We start from the raw sequence: 20346 nt of genomic DNA on the forward strand, positions 1-20346 counted from the left end.
CAAAGCTTCTTTGAAGCCCTGTAGCGTGCTCCTGCTTATCACATCCTCCGGCAGCGCATTCCATGTATCCACCACCCTCTGTGTGAAGAAGAACTTCCTGGCGTTTGTTCTAAACCTCTCCCCTTTCAATTTCTCTGAGTGCCCCCTTGTACTTGTGGTCCCCCTTAATTTTAAAAATCTGTCCCTGTCTATTTTTTCTATACCTTTCATGATCTTGAAGGTTTCTATCATTTCTCCTCTAAGTCTCCGCTTTTCCAGGGAGAAGAGCCCCAGCTTTTTCAGTCTGTCAGTATATGAGAGATCCTCCATGCCCTTTATTAGTTTAGTTGCTCTTCTCTGGACTTTCTCAAGTACTGCCATGTCCTTCTTGAGGTACGGTGACCAGTACTGAACACAGTACTCCAGGTGCGGTCGCACCATTGCGCGATACAGTGGCAGGATGACTTCCTTCGTCCTGGTCGTGATACCCTTTTTAATGATACCCAACATTTTGTTTGCTTTCCTTGAGGCTGAGGCGCACTGCTCCGACGCCTTTAATGTTGTGTCCACCATTACTCCCAGGTCTCTTTCAAGGTTGCTCACCCCTAGCGGTGATCCCCCCATTTTGTAAGTGAACATCAGGTTCTTTTTCCCTATATGCATGACCTTGCATTTCCCTATGTTGAAGCTCATTTGCCACTTTTTGGCCCATTGTTCTAGTGTTGTCAGATCCTTTTGGAGATCTTCGCAGTCCTCCATGTTATTTACCCTGCTATATAGCTTGGTGTCATCCGCAAATTTGATAACCTCACATTTGTTCCTGCCTCCAGGTCGTTAATGAATATTTTGAACAGGAGCGGTCCCAGTACCGACCCCTGCGGAACTCCGCTCGTGAACCATTGCCAGTCTGAGTAATGGCCCTTTACTCCAACCCTCTGTTTCCTGTCCGCCAGCCAGTTTTTGATCCATCGGTGGACCTCCCCTTGTACCCCGTGGTTCCATAGCTTCCATAGCAGTCTTTCGTGTGGCACCTTGTCGAAGGCTTTTTGGAAGTCAAGGTAAATGATGTCTATGGATTCCCCTTTATCCACCTGGCTTGTTACCCCCTCAAAGAAGTATAATAAGTTTGTGAGGCATGACCTGCCCTTGCAGAAGCCATGCTGGCTCGACTTTAGCTGCCCATTTTTTTCAATGTGTTCCCAGATGCTGTCTTTAATCAGCGCTTCCATCATCTTGCCCGGGACCGAGGTCAAGCTCACCAGCCTGTAGTTTCCTGGGTCTCCCCTTGAGCCTTTTTTGAAGATGGGCGTGACATTTGCTATTTTCCAGTCCTCCGGAATCTCACCAGTTTGTAAGGATAGGTTGCATATTTGTCGAAGTGTCTCAGCTATTTCATTTCTTAGTTCCTTGAGTACCCTTGGGTGAATGCCGTCCAGACCTGGTGATTTGTCGCTCCTTAGCCTGTCTATCTGCCTGAGGACATCCTCCTTGCTCACCTCTAATTGGACCAGATTTTCATCCTGCTCTCCTTTTACGATCTCCTCGGGTTCCGGAATGTTGGTTGTGTCCTCCCTCGTGAAAACTGACGTAAAGAACTCATTTAACCTGTCAGCTATCTCTTTTTCCTCTTTTACCACTCCCTTTCTGTCCCCATCATCCAAGGGTCCCACTTCCTCCCTCGCTGGTTGCTTCCCCTTAACGTACCTGAAGAAAGATTTGAAGTTTGTTGCTTCCCCCGCCAGTCTCTCTTCATATTCTCTTTTTGCTTTTCTAACCACTCGGTGACACTCCTTTTGGTGTACAGTGTTCAATACTGGTCGCCGTACCTCAAGAAGGACATGGCGGTACTCGAGGGAGTGCAGAGGAGGGCGACTAAGCTGATAAAAGGTATGGAAAATTTTCCATACGCTGACAGGTTAAAAATGCTGGGGCTGTTCTCCCTGGAGAAGAGGAGACTTAGAGGGGACATGATAGAAACCTTCAAAATCCTTAAGGGCATAGAGAGAGTAAATAAGGACAGATTCTTCAAACTGAGGGGAGCCACAAGCACTAGGGGTCACTCGGAGAAATTGAAAGGGGACAGGTTTAGAACAAATGCTAGAAAATTCTTTTTTACGCAGAGGGTGGTGGACACATGGAACGCGCTTCCGGAGGAAGTGATAGGCCAGAACTCTGTACAGGGGTTCAAGAAGGTTTTGGATAGGTTCCTGGAGGATAAAGGGATAGAGGGGTACAGATAGAACTTGAGGTAGGTTATAAAAGTGGTCAGAAACCACTTCACAGGTCGCAGACCTGATGGGCCGCCGCGGGAGCGGACCGCTGGGCGAGATGGACCTCGGTCTGACCCAGTGGAGGCAACTTCTTATGTTCTTATGTTCTTATGTATTTTATGCTCCTTTTGGTTGTCCTCTGTTTTGTCTTTTTTTCCATTTTTTGTTTAGTAGGGGCCTTAACGCACTGATTATGCAATTTGATATGAGCTCTGCCTTTGACCTAGTGAACCATGGGAAACTGTTACAATGCTTAGACACAATTGGTATCAGAGGTGAGGTACTAGACTGGTTCCGAGGTTTCCTTACGTCCCGCACTTATCAAGTACGCTTTAACTACAATCTATCTGAAACTTGGAGTAATCCATCCGGCGTTCCGCAGGGGTCTCCATTGTCCCCACTGCTTTTTAATGTTTACATGTCATCACTAGGTGCGCAATTGTCCCAACTGGGGATAAAATGATTTAGTTATGCAGATGACTTCACGATCATTATCCCATTCACGACCTCTCTCTCCGAAGTCACTCCTATGGCAACAGAAGTACTAAATGTGATGGAACAATGGATGACTGAATTTAGATTGAAACTAAACTCAGAAAAAAAAAATTCTTCGTAGCCTCGCCACACCCACTTGAAACCAAAACATCACTGCACATCAACAAACTCAGTTACCCTATCCAATCTACTATGAAGGTAGTGGGTGTAATACTAGACCAGGGCCTAACCATGAACGACCAGGTGGACTCTTTGTTCAGAAAGGGTTTTTTTTTACTCTCTGGAAGCTTCGGTCCATTAGAGCATATTTTGATGGTTCATCATTCAGAATTCTGGTACAATCCCTTATACTGAGCCAACTTGACTACTGTAATATCGCCTATCTGGCAATTTCCCAGAAGAACTTGCAGCGATTACAACTGGTGCAAAATGTGGCGGTCAGGCTGATTTTTGGGCTGAAGAAGTTCGATCATGTAACTCCTTCCTACTGACTCCTGCATTGGCTGCTGATGGAGGCACGTCTGAAGTTTAAGTTTGGATGTTTCTGCTTTAAGGTACTTTTCGGCCTAGCCCCCAGATATATAACTCACCTTTTCTCATTCTCAACCAATCGACTTAAGAGAAGCTCAAACTTGAATTTTGTTTCTCCGCCGGTTAAAGGATGTAAATTTAAAAGACATCATCAACATCACTTCTCATATCAGGTAGCATTATGGGGTAAAGATCTGAAACAACTACTCATGCTTGCGAATACTTATGGGAAATTTAGGAGACACCTAAAAACATACAGTATTTGTTCCCAAATTACTTAGGCAGCTGCACTGCACAATCTTTTCCCACAATAACTGACTGCTAAACCTTAACTCTGTTAGTACTACTCAATCTGTAACATTTTTTAATCATTGTAAACCGCATAGAACTTCACCGTCCTGCGGTATATAAACTGTTATTATTATTATTATATGTCCCATCTCTGTCTGAAAGCTCAGCCAAGACAGGCCAATCCTTAGATTGAAAACGATTGGGAGAGAAGAGCAAAAAAAAAAAAGTGTGATATTGGTGTTACCTTCCTTCATCCCCTGACCCAGATCTACTTCTCTATACCAGAAAGTTTTACAAATATCCAGCTGCCAAACCCCCCTGTCCGCCTCAGCCGCTGCTTCTTGACTCTTCCTGACGTCAATTCTAATGTCGGAGCGGAAGTTCTAGGCCAGCCAGGCAGTGATTGGCTGGCTCGGAACTTTCTCTCTGACATCAGGAAGAAGGCTTCTGGGCGGCAAGAAGCAGCGGCTGTGACGGACCCGGGAGGGGGGGGGGGGTTGAATCAGCGCAGCAGGGATGGAGGCAGGCTTTGGCATGGGAGAAAAGGAAGGAGGGAGTGAGGCAGTCAGGCAGGTAGGCTTAGGGGGAGGGGGTGGGACTACGGCTGGAAGGCAGTGAGGGGGACATAGGAAGGGGGCACTAAGGACATGGGAAGGGGCACTAAGGACATAGGAAGGAGGCACTGAGGGCACTAAGGGCATAGTTTTAAGGGTTTGTCTGACAGGCCACAATGGTCGAACTAAAGAGCAACTGGGTCTAAACTAAAGCTGCTGTTTCTCCTCCCCTTTCCCCAAGAGCATACAGAGTTTTTCCTGCTTATTTCTTTTTTTTTTTTTCTTAATTATTGGGTAATGAACATCTCTAACTGTCTGCTCCTTCTCTTCTATATTTTTTCCTTTCTTTGCTCTGTCTCCAGCCTCTTCTCTATCTTCAAAACAGAATTGTGTTTCCTTTCAATAAAATTACAGTAGTGTACTGCATTTCAGTAGGACTACATTTCCCAGCATCCACCCTCAGCTGCAAGCTCCCCCTCCCTGTGACATCACCTCCTTGTGGAAGGGGTGGTGCTTGTTGTACTATACTGTACGGTGCTGAGGTCCAGCAAAGCATAAAGCTGTGCTCAGGGAGCCCTGCAAGGAGGGAGAGAGACAGAGCTGGATCTGGGGCTCTGGAGAAGGGCGGAATAATGGCTGCAGGGCTTTCTGCTCAGCAGGTAGGAGACTTGCAGGAAGTGGGCAGCAGGGCATGCAGTGCCAGACAATGCCATCCAGTCTCTTTCTCTCTCTCTCTCACACACATGTTGCATGAGGCAAGCAGAAGAAGAAATGAGTCTGGCACTGCTCAATCCATTCTTGGGGCTCTTCTTCCTGATTCTCCTCCCTTCCTGCTTTAGGATACTCCCTGCATCCTGGCATCTCTTATATTCTCTTTTCTTTCCCATTTCCCTTTCAGGTCCTGGGCAGGGCTGGCCTCACCTACGGACCAGGTGAGGCCCTGGACCAGGGCGTCAGTGATAGAGGGCATCAAAATCCCAGTCCACTCTACCTTCAGATTTTGAGGGACAGATGCTGGACTGAGATTTTGGCATCCTTTATCTTCAGTGCCCTGAGCCAGTGTGTGTCACCTGGTCCAGCAGGAGGGGGGAGAAGGAAAGATACCAGATTCCAGGAGGGTGGTGCCAATACAAAAGTTGGCTTAGAGTGCCACAGCCCCTTTAGCCGGCTGTGGTCCTGGGGGAGAGAGATCCTTGGTGTCCTCTTCTTCCCGTGATTAAATGTCAGGACTCTCAGGAGAATGAAGCCAGCTGAAATCTAATGCATTCTGAGCACTTCACATGTCCCTGAGTGTTTCTGGTTTGTGTTTTAGGTGCAGGAGACATTTGAGGACATCGCTGTCTTTTTCTCCCAGGAGGAGTGGGGGTATTTAGATGAAGAGCAGAAGGAGCTTTACAGGGAGGTGATGAGGGAGAATTTTCAGACCCTGATCTCACTAGGTATTTATTTATTCATTCAATTTTCTAAACTGTTCTCTCAGGGGGGGGGGCTCAGAACGGTTGACATTAATTTATTCAGGTATTCAATCATTTTTCCCTGTCTGTTCCAGGGCTCACACTCTATCTAATGTACCTGGGGTATTGGAGGGATTAAGTGACTTGCCCAGGGTCACAAGGATTGCGAGATTCTGGATGATAATGAGGGGCGGTTATTTTTGACCAGAATCTATTCCAATCTTATCGTTAAATCTGTAGCAGAAATTTCCGTCAACCATTGTTGTGCCACCTCCTTTGAGAATTGGTTGTGAGTCTCGCAGAATGTGGTATATGAAGGAAACAGCTATATCCCTTGGATAATGGCTAAATCGCACCATTTTTCAATAGTAGTGGAAAAGATAAGAACATAAGAATTGCCATCTCCGGATCAGACCCTGGGTCCATCAAGTCCGGTGATCCGCACCACGCGGAGGCCCCGGTAGGTCTACCCTTGCATAGTTTTAGTCCCCATATGTTTCTCAAGGGAGATGTGCATCTAATTTACCCTTAAATCTATGACATGAAATTGCAGGTTCTTAGAGTCAATAGCAGAAGTTAATAATTCCCATTGTCAGTAGTAATGTTGGATACCAGAAAATTGTAGACTTACGGACTGAAAGGGTATCAGATTTTGCGAAGCAAAAAGTTGATGTACTTGCCAGAACCCTGCTTTTTGCCATGTTTTCCATGAAAATGGTTTATTTTTTAATTTAAGAGCTGGATTGTTCTAGAGAGACATAGAGGGCAGATTAAACATTGATACATCCGCAGACTTATTCAAAAAAACAGAGAGCCTGCTGTGTTGCACTCAAAAGCGTAAAAATTTTTAGTTTTTTAGGGATGTACATAGTAAGTAGAGATCTCAAAAGTATTGGTGAGCATTTAAACTGTTCAGTTTCAAACCAAGCTGGGGAGTTCAGTTGGGCACAATCTTGTGTCCAATGTGCTCCATATTTAACTAGAGATGCTATATGGTAATGGTGGAAATCAGGGAAATTTACTCCTCCACTCCAGAGGAGTGTGTGGCGCAGTGGTTGGATCTACAGCCTCAGCACCCTGGGGTTGTGGGTTCAAACCCCGCGCTGCTCCTTGTGACCCTGGGCAAGTCACTTAATCCTCCACAGCCCCAGGTACGTTAGATAGATTGTGAGCCCACCGGGACAGAGAGGGAAAAATGCTTGAGTACCTGATTGTAAAAAAACCACTTAGATAACCTTGATAGGCGGTATATAAAACCTAATAAACTTGAAACTTGAACTTGAAACTTAGAGGCTCTCAATTTACTAATAGAAATTCTTGGTTTTTTATTTGCCCAAATAAAGTTAGAGAGCTTTGTGTTTATCCATTGATATACTGAAGGGGAACAGAGATAAGGTAACAAGGAAAATATGTATGTAATTTGAGATGTTAGGGTCATTTTAATTGATGATATTCGACCCCACCAGGAGAGGTATGAAGGGTATCATCTAGTAATCGATTGAAGATGTTCGATTCTAGATATGTTTAAATCCATCACATGGGAGGCATCTTTATGAATTAGAATGGCCAAATATTTAATAGAATGAGAAGACCAAGAAAATTGAAACTGAGCTATATCTGATGGGAAGACCAAATCATTCAGTGGGAATATCTCTGTCTTTTCCCAGTTGACTGAATATCCAGAATGTATCGAGTAAGTATGCACTTGTTGGATGAAAGCTGGTATAGAAAGAAGGGGGTTGCGCAGGAAGAGAAGGACATCATCTGCATATGCCGCTAATTTAATTTATCTGTGACCTATATGTATACCTTGAATCTGGGGGCATTGTCGTATTGAAAGTAGGAATGGTTCTAAAGCCCTGCCGAGTACCTTTGGATAAAGAAAAGGGTTTAGATAAGGTATTATTAATTAAGAGTCTTGAAGAAGGGTGGCAATATAATGTTTCAATCCATTTAATGAAATAATTTCCAAAATTGAACCACCTCAGAACCCGCAGCGGGAAAGGCCACTCAACACGATCAAAATCTTTCTCTGCATCAATGGCCAATCCTACTACAGGCTCTGAGGTAGACTTGACTAGATTGTTAATATGATGGAATAATCTAAGATTATCTCCTATATACCTATGTTTAATGAAGCCAACTTGATCGGTGTGAATAATGGAATTACATTACATTACATTACGGATTTCTATTCCGCCTATACCTTGCAGTTCAAGGCGGATTACAAAAGATTTGACTGGACATTTTCCAGTGAAGCTACAAATTTATTTTTTTTTAACAACAGAGGAGAGATAGCTGGATAGATTCCGAGGTAAACTTACAAGTTGGATAGTAAATTGACAGTGCAGAACTGTGTGATAAAAACAAATAGATAACAGTTAGAGTAGGCAAGATTACAATACATTTCAGGGATCTGTTTACTTGGTAGGTGTTTGGGGGAGGATTTTTTAGGGGAGAATTATCTGGAGGTAAGGTGAAGAGGGGTTAAGATATTTGGATGAATTTTTTGAAAAGCAGGGTTTTGATTTCTTTTCGGAATGTTTTGAGGTCGCCCGTTGTCGTCAGCAGGTTGGAGATGGAATGGTTTAGTTTTGCTGCTTGTGTTGCCAGAAGGTTGTCAAACATTTTCTTGCGTTGTGTGCCTTTGAGTGGGGGGAAGGCAAAAGGGTTCGGGGTTCTTCTGTGTCTTGAGGTGAAGATCTGGTTTAAGCAGTTGTTTAGGTAGGAGGGGGAAGAGCCGTTTAACGCTTTGAATAATAGGCAGTAGAATTTGAATTGAATTCGTGCTTGTATGGGTAGCCAGTGAGAGTCTAAGAAGGCAGTTGTAATGTGATCATATTTTCTCAGGGAGTAGATCAGTCTGAGGGCGGTGTTTTGTATGGTCTGAAGTTGTTTTATCATAATGGCAGGACAAGGTAGATAGAGGGAGTTGCAATAGTCCAGAAAACCTAAGACTAGGGATTGGACAATTAGTCTGAATTGTGCTGGGGTGAAGAATTTTCTGATTTTACGTAGATTTCTTCATGGTTAGAAAAGCTTTCTGGATTGTCTTGTTGATTTGGGACTGCATTGTGCAACATCTGTCTATCGTTACTCCTAGGAGTTTGAGTTCGGGTTGTATTGGGTATTTGGTATTTTTGATTTTCAGTTCTGTGATGGTAGGAGTTTTGGCCTTTTCGAGAAAAAGGAATTTTGTTTTTTCTGAGTTTAGTTTCAGTTTGTGGTCCATCATCCATTTTTCCATTGTATCTAGGGTTGTTTCCAGCTTTGCTGTGGTGGTGGTCTCTAATGGGTCGAAGGGGAGGAGTATGGTGATGTCATCTGCGTAGCTGAAGACTGTGACATTTAGGTTGTCTAAAGTGGCTCCTAGGGAGGAAATAAAGAGGTTGAAGAGCGTAGGTGAGAGAGGTGATCCTTGTGGAACTCCGCAGGGATTGGACCATGGTTCTGATTTGATATCATTGGACTTTACCCTATAGGTTCTTGATTTGAGGAATCCTTGAAACCAATTGTAGACCTTGCCTGAGATCCCTATGGCGTCAAGTATCTGTAGTAATAAGGAGTGGTCAACTAGGTCAAATGCTGCAGAGAGGTCAAGTTGTATTAACATCATCTTTTTCCTTTACTGATGTGTTGCCGGGCTGTATCTAGTAGTGAGACAAGTAATGTTTCTGTACTGTGGTTGGTTCGAAATCCTGATTGTGAGGGGTGAAGTAGGTTATGGTTTTCCAGGTAGTTGGTGAGGTATTGTGCAACTAGGCCTTCTATTATTTTAACGTAAATTGGTATTGAAGCAATAGGTCTGTAGTTGGAGGGGCTATCTATTGGGCCTTTGTGATCTTTCATGATTGGGGTGATTAAGATCTCTCCTAGGTCCTGTGGGAATTGGCCCTCTGTCAATGTGGTTTGAATCCATAGCATGAAGTTGGCTTTGAATGTGGTGGAGGCGTTTGATAACAGGTAGGTGGGGCAATTATTTAGGTCGCTGGAAGCATGGCTGTATTTATTGTAGAGTTGGTTCATATCCGACCAAAGTAGGATTGGGAAGTTGGACCAGCTTCTGTCTGCTACGATGGCTTCACCTTTTGAGGGGTTTGTTGTTATCTTTTCGAGATGGGTGTGTGTGTTGATGAATGCAGTTCTGATATTGGTGATCTTGTTTTTGAAATGGTCTGCTAGTTAGATGGCTGTCGGTAGGGTGTTTTCCTTGAGTAGCTAGGTAAGGTTTGGTGTCAGTGAGATTCTTTACTAGGTTGAATAGCTTTTTTGTGTCTGTGGTTTTTGTGCCTATCATTTTGGAGTAGTAGGCTTTCCGTTTTTCCTTGAGTTTGGTCTTGTATTGATTTATTTGATTTCTCCATGCTGTTTTGGTGTGTTCTAAGCTCTTATTTTTTTTCCGTTCTCTTTCTAGTTGTCTGCAGAGCTTTTTTGATTGGAGAAGTTCGGAGTCGAACCATTTATCTGATGGTAGCTGTGCCGCATCTCTGATGATGTCATCAGGGACGCGTTGGAGCAAATCAGGGCAGTTGAAGGCCGCGAAGCAGCGTGTGTAGAGTGCTGCGGCCGCTGCTAGAGGCGAGAGGTTTGTCGGGACAGCAGGAAGGGGGGGGGCGGCAAGGGAGTAAGGGTAGCGGCCAGACCGCGTGAAGGGGTTTGTGTGCGCTGGGGGGATGGGCTCCCCCCACCCTCCTTCCACATGGCCGCGCTGCGGCCCTCTCGGAGTCAACGAAAGAGAGGTGAGTGGACAGCAAAGAAGAGGCACAGGAGACAAACCGTGAAGAGAGGGAAGGGGAGAGGAGGTCATAGGTTTTTTCCTCCCTCCACTGCGAAGGGAGCCTGAGCCGGCATAGGCGGTTGAGGGGGGAAGGTTGTGGTCGGAGCTGCTAGGCTGCAGCGGATGGTGTGAGCGCCTCTCTCCCCCCCCCTTTGTCCGTCTTCCACTGTTCCGAGCCCTTTTCGGCGTCTGCCCTCTGCCGAATCCCGGGCCTGCTCTCCTTCCAAAGTGCCGGTCCCTTACTCCGTACCATCTAGCGTATGCGCACTCGTGCTGCCACAGCGAGACAGATCAGGTCTCAGGGAACACGCAGCACGAGTGCGCATGCGCAGCTAGCATTTTATTATTTAAGATGTGAGGATATTAGCGTTTGATCTGTTTCCGGATGTCCATTGTCAAACTGTATGGATGATATATGGAATTTATTTTGTTTAGTATTGAGATATTTCGCTAGGGACTTTCCCATGAGATTGTCTCCTACATAGTGTCCAGACACCTGAACAAATAGATCAATTCTAGCTTTATATGAGAGCAAGGAGTTATATTCATATTTTTGCTTTATACGGGTGAGCTAGGGGAAGGGTCAGACATATGTTGTGATTCTAAATGTTTAATGGATTGCTCCAATGTCTTCTCCTTTTGAAGGGCTGATTTAGTCTTCCATGCAGAGATCTTGATGAATTCTCCTCGAAGAGAAGCCTTGTAAGCCTCCCATAGAATGGATGGAGCTATCTCCAGGTCTTTCATATTGAAGTCAAAGAACTCCCTGGTGAAGTCACTGATTTTAGTAATGATGTCATCATCAGCTAGAAGATGGTTATTTAAACTCCACGAAGGAGTCCTTCGTTTAGAATTAGGATCAATCAAAAGATGTAGGGAAACCGAGGAAAGATCTATGAGCACAGTGGGGTGAATGATGGTATTTGTCAGAGACTGAGCTAATCTGGAGGATACAAGAAAAAAAATCTATTATTGAATATGTAGCATGAGTGTATTCTTTGTCCTTGGGATTTAAAAGTCTCTACAGGTCTAGTAATGAGAAATTATTGATTAGATTGTGTAATTCAGCATGTGCTCTACCTTTAGATGGTTTGCATGTGGAGGACCTATCCAAAACATAATCTAGAGTCTGATTAAAGTCTCCTCCAATGATGATGGAATGATTGAAAAACTCAAGAAGGGTGGTTTGTAGGTCTCTAAAAATTTCAGGGTGATCAAGTACTGGACTATAAACGTTAAGAAGTATAAATTCTGATGAATGCAACACAACATGAACCAAACACCATCTGCCCTCTAAGTCAGCCTTGTGGGAGAGAATGGTAAGTGGAACAGTATTTTTAAATAATATAGACACTCCATTCTTTTTCCTGAGTTGCAGGGGAAAATATATGATTAGAGTATCCTGGAATAGACAATTTAGATGGGTCTCTTGTAGAAAAATTACATCAGGACATTTGTTTTTGAAAGGTTGGCTACTTTAGAACGTTTGATAGGGTGATTTAAGCCATTAACATTAAATAAAAGGATATGTAAATCAGCCATCTAGGTGTTTATATAAGCAGCTTCTTGATAGGAGAAACCTCAGAGGGAAAATAAAGAAAAGAGGAAGTACGAATCTAAGTTAAAAAAAATCAAATCAAAGGAAGAAAGCAGATAGGAATAAGAGAGAATAAGATAGAATCAAACTCATAGCACAAAACATAATCACTAAGGGAGTATGTAAGTGCGTAAGGCTAAACAGTTTGTGGGTGTTCCTGTAAGAACAACGCAGTATCGCTACGGAGAACCCAGCCCCTCCAAGAACAGCATCTTTTTTAACTGAACCAAACCATTGCCAAACCATCAAAAAGAAGCTGTAATTAAGCATAAATATGCAGGACAGCTATATAGACAAACACTGGATCAGAGTATATGATCAGATCACTGCATTTTGATTGAGTCCAAGAAGAGTTTGAGTTCTGTCAGTTCAAGGTAAGACGAGGTGCGATTATTATACATGTCTCTCATCCCTGCTGGGTATATGAGTCCGAATTTTGCACCAATATCTTTCAAATCTTGTTGCAAGGAGAGAAATTCCTTGCATTTAGCAGCAGTTGTCTTCGCCAGATCAGGGACTATGTGGAGGTGTTTCCCTTGAAAAAGTAGTTGAGGATGTGATTTTGCGGCTTCCATAATTTGCAGAATGTGCTGAAATCGAAGAATCTTCGCCACAATCAGGCATAGTGTTTTCAGAGATGCTATCAGGTGAGAGGGAACTCGATGTGCTCGTTAGATCTCGAGCGGCTCCTTAAAGGTTAGGCCGAGAAGCTTAGGTAACGTGTCCAGAAGAAAAGCAATGATATTAGAGCCTTCTGCAGTCTCTGGAACACCTATGAGCCGAATGTTATTACGACGGCTCCTATTTAAAAGATCTTCAACCTCCCTTTGCAGAGCATGTTTATCATGCTGATCTACTAAGGTTAGTTTCAATTTCGTTGACGCAGCCTGTTCTTCCAGAGCATCTAAACGATGTCTTGCGTCTACAAATTGTGCATTAATGGACTTAAGTTCCTCACGTACTAATTTTGTTTCAGCCACTTGTGCAGTCATTATCGATTTAAATTATCTCACCTCAGAGATGAGCACATCAAGTTGAGAATCTGTGGATCTGGCCGCCATTTTCTCAGGCGTGCTGGGTTCTGGTTTAGGCCGTTTCCCGCTGAGCTGTGGTGTAGGATTCTGATCCACCTTATTTGGCTTTGGTGGGGTCATCTGTAATATAGAAGAGATCCGGAACTCGGGCTGCTGTGTAAAATAGGCAAAGGAGTAATATAATCTATAGATATTATAAAAGTTCAGGAGGAGCTCCTACTCCATGCGTCCTTTCGCTGTGCTTGTCAGGCTCCGCCCGTATACTTGAAAGGTATTAACGCAGAACAAAATCTACACCAGAGAAATGAAAATGGTGAAAACCAGAGTGCATAATTTGAGGTTGAGGGGTGGTAGATTCAACAGTAATGTTAGGAAATTCTTCTTTACGGAGAGGGTGGTTGATGTGTGGAATGCGCTCCCGAGGGAGGTGGTGGAGAAGGAAACGGTGATAGAGTTCAAACAAGTGTGGGATGAACACAGAGGATCTCGAATCAGAAAATAATGGGTAGACATTGAAGGAACTAAGACCAGTACTGGGCAGGCTTGCACAGTCTGTGTCTCGTATATGGACATTCAGTTGAGGATGGGCTGGGGAGGGTTTCGATGGCTGGGATGGTTAAGATGGGCTGGAGTGAGCTTTGACCGAAACTGCAGTAGATGGAACCTAAACAGACTACCGGGTAGGGCTCTGGTTTCTGGCCTAGAAATATCTAAGAAAAAGGGCCAATTAAACTAAATGAATTTATGGAGCATGTATGGATGGACCACTCGGGTCTTTATCTACCGTGAGTTCCCGTTGTAGTCTCAAGACTACAACGGGAACTCACGGCAGCCATTTTGATGATAGCTCTGCACGGGGCAGGAGTTTAGGATGATTGCTCCTGCCCCGCGTCACTGCTAGACCACCAGGTAAGGTCGGGGACACAGGAGGGAGGTGGAGGTGGGTCAGAGCCAGCCCATAAACTTATTTGCAATTTTTCCCTATTTGCGGGCTGGCTCTACACCTAACCCCCGCGAATATTGAGGGCCTGCTGTATATCCTGGAAGAGAGTTGCATAGCTGTGGTGCGGTTACTGAGAAGATTTCTGTCCATCTTGTGCCTACGTACTTAAGAGATGGGATAGAAAGGAGGGTTCAGGGGCAATGTTAGGAAATTCTACTTTACGGAGAGGGTAGTGGATGCCTGGAATGCGCTCCCGAGAGAGGTGGTGGAGAGTAAAACTGTGACTGAGTTCAAAGAAGCATGGGATGAACACAGAAGATTTAGAATCAGAAAATAATATTAAATATTGAACTAGGCCAGTTACTGGGCAGACTTGTACGGTCTGTGTATGGCCGTTTGGTGGAGGATGGGCAGGGGAGGGCTTCAATGGCTGGGAGGGTGTAGATGGGCTGGAGTAAGTCTTAACAGAGATTTCGGCAGTTGGAACCCAAGCACAGTACCGGGTAAAGCTTTGGATTCTTGCCCAGAAATAGCTAAGAAGAAAAAATTTAAAAAAATAAAATAAAAATTTAAATTGAATCAGGTTGGGCAGACTGGATGGACCATTCGGGTCTTTATCTGCCGTCATCTACTATGTTACTATGGTTTGATCAGATGAACGTAGGGTTCTTTAGGGAGTGTATGGAATCAGTAATCTATTGAGAAAAGTTGAAAGATTATTCTGGTGAATCTTAAGACTGTAATGCAATTTTCTTGTACAATCTCTCTGGCAGCTGAACGGCTGGGATCTTGTATCTCTATTAGCTTCAGCTTCAGGGCAACTAAAAGATCCTTCCCCTTTAGGCTACCTGCCCAGGAGCTCCTGTCTTGCTCAGTTTGATCCTGCAGCTTCACTGCTTGGTTTCATCTCAGTTAACTCTGCTCATGATTTGTTTTCAATTCCTAGTCTTATTTTGATTTTTTTTTGCAGGTTTGCCCACATGCTGCGGATCAACTCGGTGTGAGTGACCCTTCGGCGGGAGATCGCAGACATTTTAATGTTTGTCTGCTTCTGGAGGGTGCTCTTTAAGCCTGAAACTGCAGTAAGCCCTCTGGACAGCCTGCAGATTGAATCGGATCTCCAGGTTCGGGAGCCATCTCTCCCCTGGTTCGTCCGCAAAGGGTAGAGCACAGGCTGCTGCAGTTCCGAGGAACCGAGCCTCGTGACTTCCCTGATTTCCCTGCGGGGTCCTGGAGGTTGTGATCTGAAGTGGCAGGGAAGTTGAGGCGGCCAGATCTGAAATTCCAGTTTAATCAGCTCCTGAGGTATGATCTCACTGTGTAATGCTGGCTGCCATTGAAATGCATTGCAGCACATGTCTGTGGTGTCTGAGTTTGCCGATTTTAGGGGGTCCTTAAATCAGGGTTTTGGGGGGGTTTCCCTGCATACCCTAGTCTCTTTCCATGGGCGGCGCATCCTCTCTTGGCTTTATCCGCGGCTCATGTGGCCAGCGTCAACAACGTTCAGGAAGACTTCCTCAGTCGTCAGTCTCTGGACCTGGAAGAATGGTCCCTGTCCGGGCTGGCTTTCGCTCCTTCGATCTGATGGCATCCTAAGTGAACAGGAAGGCGGACAGCTTATTCAGCCGCCACCGAGAGGTCAGCGTCGTAGGATTCAACGCTTTGGTTCTAACTTGGCCCACTGGGGACCTTATATGCGTCTTTCTCCTGTGGCCCATGATAAGGCACATTTTGGGCCGGGTGTCTTGGCACAGGGGCCCTGTGATCCTTGTGGCTCTGGACGGTCTGCGTCTTCCTCACCATCGGCAGTTCCTCTCGCTGGATTAGTTTGCACTTCAAGATCCGGACCGCTTTGTTCCTGTAGTCTGGCGTTTGAGCGGGCAGCCTTGACGGCGAGGGGTTATTCCTCTGCGGTTTTAGCCACGCTCCTGCTGAGCAAGCAAAAATCGCTGGTCTCGGCCTATGCGAACGCCTGGGGGTGTTTTCGGCTTGGTGTGCGGGGCTCCAGGTGGACCCTTTGGTTCCATCGATGGCTCTGGTTCTGGACTTTCTGCAGGCTGGCCTTAGGAAGGGTCTGGCAGTCTTTTCTCTATATGTTCAGTTTGCGGGCCTCTCCTGTTTGGATCCCTCTTCGTTCAGGGGTTCTCTAGCTTCTCATCCTGCTGTTGTCTGGTTCTTGCGGGTGTGCAAGGAGGCTAGGGCCTCCCTTACGACTGCCTTGCCCGTTGTGGAGCCTGAATTTGGTCCTACGCTCCCTGACTCGTCCACTCATGAACCCCTGGATGCGATCTCACTGAAAGATCTTACCATTAAGACCGTCTTCCTGATGGTGGTCACTTCTACACGGCGAGTGTCAGAGCTTCCAGCTTTGTCGTGCAGAGATCCTTTTCTCCGCAACATGGAACCGGCGGTGATATTGAGGATTGTGCCTTTTCTTCCCGAAAGTGTTTTCTTCTTTCCTCATGAACCAGGGAGTTTGGTTGATGGCCTTTGTTCTTTCAGGTTCCACATCTCAGGTCCATGTTCTGCGGTCTCTGGCTATCTGGCGTCGTCTTTTGGGATACCTAGGGGCCACTACCCCTTACATCTGTCGGCCCATCTGTTTGTCCTGGCGGGCCCCGCAATTCAAGGCCTGTTTCTGAGACTTCTATTTTGCGTTGGATGCGAGTGGCTATTTCCCCGGCCTGTGTGGGGGTAAGGAGGAAGCCTCCCCTTGGGGTGGAAGATTACTCTCCTGAGGAATGGCTTCCTTGTAGGCTGAGTCTCACACGGTCTCGCCTGTAGAGACTTGGTGGGAGGCCACGTGGGCTTCCCTTCATACCTTTTCCGGGTTTTTCAGGCTTGATGTGGTGTCTACGAGTGATATGGTCTTTAGCGTTTCTGTTCTTGCGGCGGGCTCATCGGACCCACCCTGAGTTTTGGGGACTGCTTTGGTACGACCCAGCCGTTCAGCTGCCAAAGAGATTGTACAAAAATGAAAGATTAGGTTTCTTATCTCTGCTAATCTTGGCAGCTGAATGCCCGCCCATCTTTTTTTTGTCCGATTCGCAGGTTGCCTCTTCAGTAACTGGTAAGCTGGATTTCTGTCTTTAACTGGCCTCAACAATTGGAAAAAAAAAAAAAAAGAAAAAATTCATGCGTATTCCCCTTTGTTGGGTTTAAGGGTTGGTTGGGGTCCTTGGGAGGGGGGCGGGTGCCCTTTCTGATTTTCAGGCTGTGTCAATGTTCCAGGATTTCCTGGGTTTTGCAGTTTATGATGTTTGCATTATCTGTTTGTTTCCAGTTGGCCGTTTTTGGTTGTAGTTTTGATATGACACGATATTGAGCAGAAATTAACTGGTAGCGGGAGTTCCCGAGCTCTCTCTCTCTTTTCTTCTGTTTCCTGTTGTCATAGGTCTACGTGGCTTTTCTGCTAACTGAGCAAGACTAAACTAAACTAAACTAGTAGCCCAAAGGGGAGGGATCTTTTAGTTGCCCTGCAGCTGAAGCTAATAGCGATACAAGATCCCAGCCATTCAGCTGCCAGAGAAGATTTACAAGAAGGAAGATTAGCAGAGGTAGGAAACCTAATCTTTCATTATAAGAAATAAGGTGTGGTATTGGTAGCCAATGAGCGATTTTTAATAGAGGAGTCACATGGTCGTACTTTTTTGAGTTGGTTATGATTTTTATAGCGGATTACTTGTAATCCATTCCATTTTCATATGTACCTTTGTCAGCCAATCGTGGTCCTTCTCCAGGATTTTCACAGGATGTTTGAAATTATCCTCTTTGGAATGATGTATAACATATGGAGTGGTTACTGGGGAATGATAGTTTTGCTATGGGGGAGTGTCTTGAAGAGTCAACTTGACTCTGAAATTTGTTGTACAACAGGGGGAGGGTGGGGGCACTTTTATAGAGCTCTTGTGTCATATTTGTTGATTGCATTAGATTCTATGTCGGACATGATTAGGTTTATATCCTGATGTTACTTCTTGTTTGCTGCTATTAGTATTATCGAAAATATTAATAAAAATTGAATGTGGAAAAAAAATGGAAGGTCTAATCTAATCTTTGATTTATATACCAGGTCATCTCCCAATGGAGCTCGACTCGGTTCACATATAATTAAGACTAGAGTACATAGCAGAAAACATAAGAGAAGGAAGAACTAATTTAAAAATAAAGTACATAAGAAAAGCATAAGAAAAATGACTATAATATTATCATTTCGTTGAGGCTGTAGTTAAACCATTTAAAAATTGCGAGAACAACAAAGTTTTCAGGAATTTATGAAATAATTGCAGCTGGCCTAAAAACCTAATGGAGTCGGGAAGTTCATTCCAGATCTCCACAAACTTGAAAACAAAAGATCGACTGAGCTTCCCAACAGATTTAATTCCCTTAAAGGAAGGTAATCCAACTATATGGAACGAATGGTCAAACAAAAGGATAAACACAATTGGTGACAAGTTGATAAAAATATCAAGAAATACCTAGATTTAGAATTGAAAAGAAATTCTTACTGCTTTGGTTGAGGGTAATCTCTGAAATGGTTGACACTTACTGCAGGAAAGTTCTCTCTGGAGGGGGGATGTAGGAAAATTATTTTGGCTTCCTGAGGTTTCTCTGAGCTCACATCGGTTTGGATGAGATGAAGGAGGCCTTATTACATTAAAATCCATTTCTAGACCGCAATACCTTCCAGATCGATGTGATTTCCATCATCAAGAGACTGTACACCACAGTGAAATATAAAAGAAATATCATCTTCTTTACTTTCCTAAAAATCTTACGTAAAGGGAAGTCTTCAATAGTTTTCGGAAATCCAAGAAGCAAACAAAATACGCAGTTCCGAATCCCAACTGGCAGCCTGATATGCAATTGTTCGATGCAAAAATTTCTTGTAAAGACATCCTCACACTGGAGGGGACACAAACAATGAAGTTACCCTTAGTGGACAAACCACCTTAAAAAATGTAAATTACTCCAAAAAATAACCAGGTGTCTGACCGTGTTTGGCTTTGTAACAAAGAGTCCCAAATTTAAACCAAACCTTGGCCTCAAGGAAGAGATAGTTCAAACATAATGAAATGAGGCTGATAATGTTTTATATTATCTAGAATGGGAAATAGATTATAAAGATAAGTAAAGAGGATTTATGGGACTTTTGCAGGGCTTGAAATGATTCCTTTAACCCAGTGTTTGGATATTTTTCGTCACTGAAGTTGGTGAAATTCTTTATGCTAGACATTTCTCCTACGTCTTAAATTTGAGGGACTCGGTCAGTAAATAATTTGGGGAAACCTAATGCAGTTTTCTTACCCCAGGAACAGGATCTCTGACCGTCGCTCCTGACATCATATGCCGCATTGAACGAGGGGAAGAGCCGTACATCAAGGATGAGCCAGGATCAGAGGAAAGAGAACCTGGGAGAAGCAGCTGCTCAGGTGAGTGCAGTAATAAGAGGGACAGGGGTGAAACCGCTGAGATAAAGTCTGGCATTGTAACCTAAATTTCCAAACCAGGCTCATCTTTAGCATGCATGAGATACTCGGGTTCTTATATGAGGGGCAAAGATCCATTTTATGGCACAATACCTTATTGTCACACAGAGTGAACATTAACTTAACTAACATTTTATTCTCCCCAACCTCTTAACTCTTCCTATATCAAACACCCTCACATTTCCTTCTATACTGGCGCAGTGGATAGAGCTACATCCTCAGCACCCTGAGGTTGTGGGTTCAAAGCCACACAGCTCCTTGTGACTCTGGGCAAGTCACTTAATCCCCCCATTCCCCCAGGGACATTAGATAGAGTGTGAGCCCAACAGGACAGATAGGAAAAAACACTTGAGAACCTGACTGTAAGCCACCCAGATCAAGGAGAACTCAGAACCTATTCACCTTCCCCCCTCATAATGGTACCCGACGTAAGAAACTTTACGACAGCCTTCTAGCGACACAGGCAGCGAAAATTGACCCCACCATCACCAAACTGATGATCAAAACAACAGACATCAAAGTGTTTTGAAAAGAAATCAAAACATTTCTATTCAAAAAACACGTCCCTACTAACTAATCTCCTCCCCTTTCGCACATGCTCTCCCCCCTGTGAATAACACATTAGTCAACTCCTAGAACCATACCTTCCAAAAATATTCTGATTCCTAAATAAGCATCTACCTTCAATATCCAACAAACTTCTTCCTTCATTGTTAGGTAACTTTTCCTCTGTAACCTGTATATACTGATATTCTCCATTGTATCCTGTTATCACTTGATTCTTTGCTATGTAATTCTTTTGGAAAAATCCAGATATCTTATTATTTGTAATCCTCTACCATACCATGTAAAGTACATGAATCACTGTTATGTAATTCTCTCGGTAATGTCCATATCTCTTCTAATTTGTAATCCGCTTAGAACCGCAAGGC

The 20346-nt window shown here is 44.3% G+C and overlaps 1 protein-coding gene across 4 annotated transcripts in view; it reads left to right on the forward strand.

Annotated features, from left to right (window-relative positions):
• The window catches only part of LOC117354562 (oocyte zinc finger protein XlCOF6-like), a 34352-nt gene that overhangs the window by 7166 nt on the left and 6840 nt on the right, over nucleotides 1-20346 (forward strand). For 3 of the 4 annotated variants that reach the window (XM_033932305.1, XM_033932304.1, XM_033932306.1), the window contains exons 2-3: nucleotides 5433-5559; nucleotides 19238-19357. In XM_033932305.1, coding sequence (XP_033788196.1) covers nucleotides 5433-5559; nucleotides 19238-19357 — 247 coding nt within the window. Of the gene's footprint in view, nucleotides 1-4652; nucleotides 4780-5432; nucleotides 5560-19237; nucleotides 19358-20346 lie in introns of those variants that run through there. The other variant, XM_033932307.1, reaches the window with a different exon arrangement.

The sequence above is a fragment of the Geotrypetes seraphini genome, chromosome 2 (genome assembly GCF_902459505.1).
Source record: "Geotrypetes seraphini chromosome 2, aGeoSer1.1, whole genome shotgun sequence".
Classification (NCBI taxonomy): domain Eukaryota; kingdom Metazoa; phylum Chordata; class Amphibia; order Gymnophiona; family Dermophiidae; genus Geotrypetes; species Geotrypetes seraphini.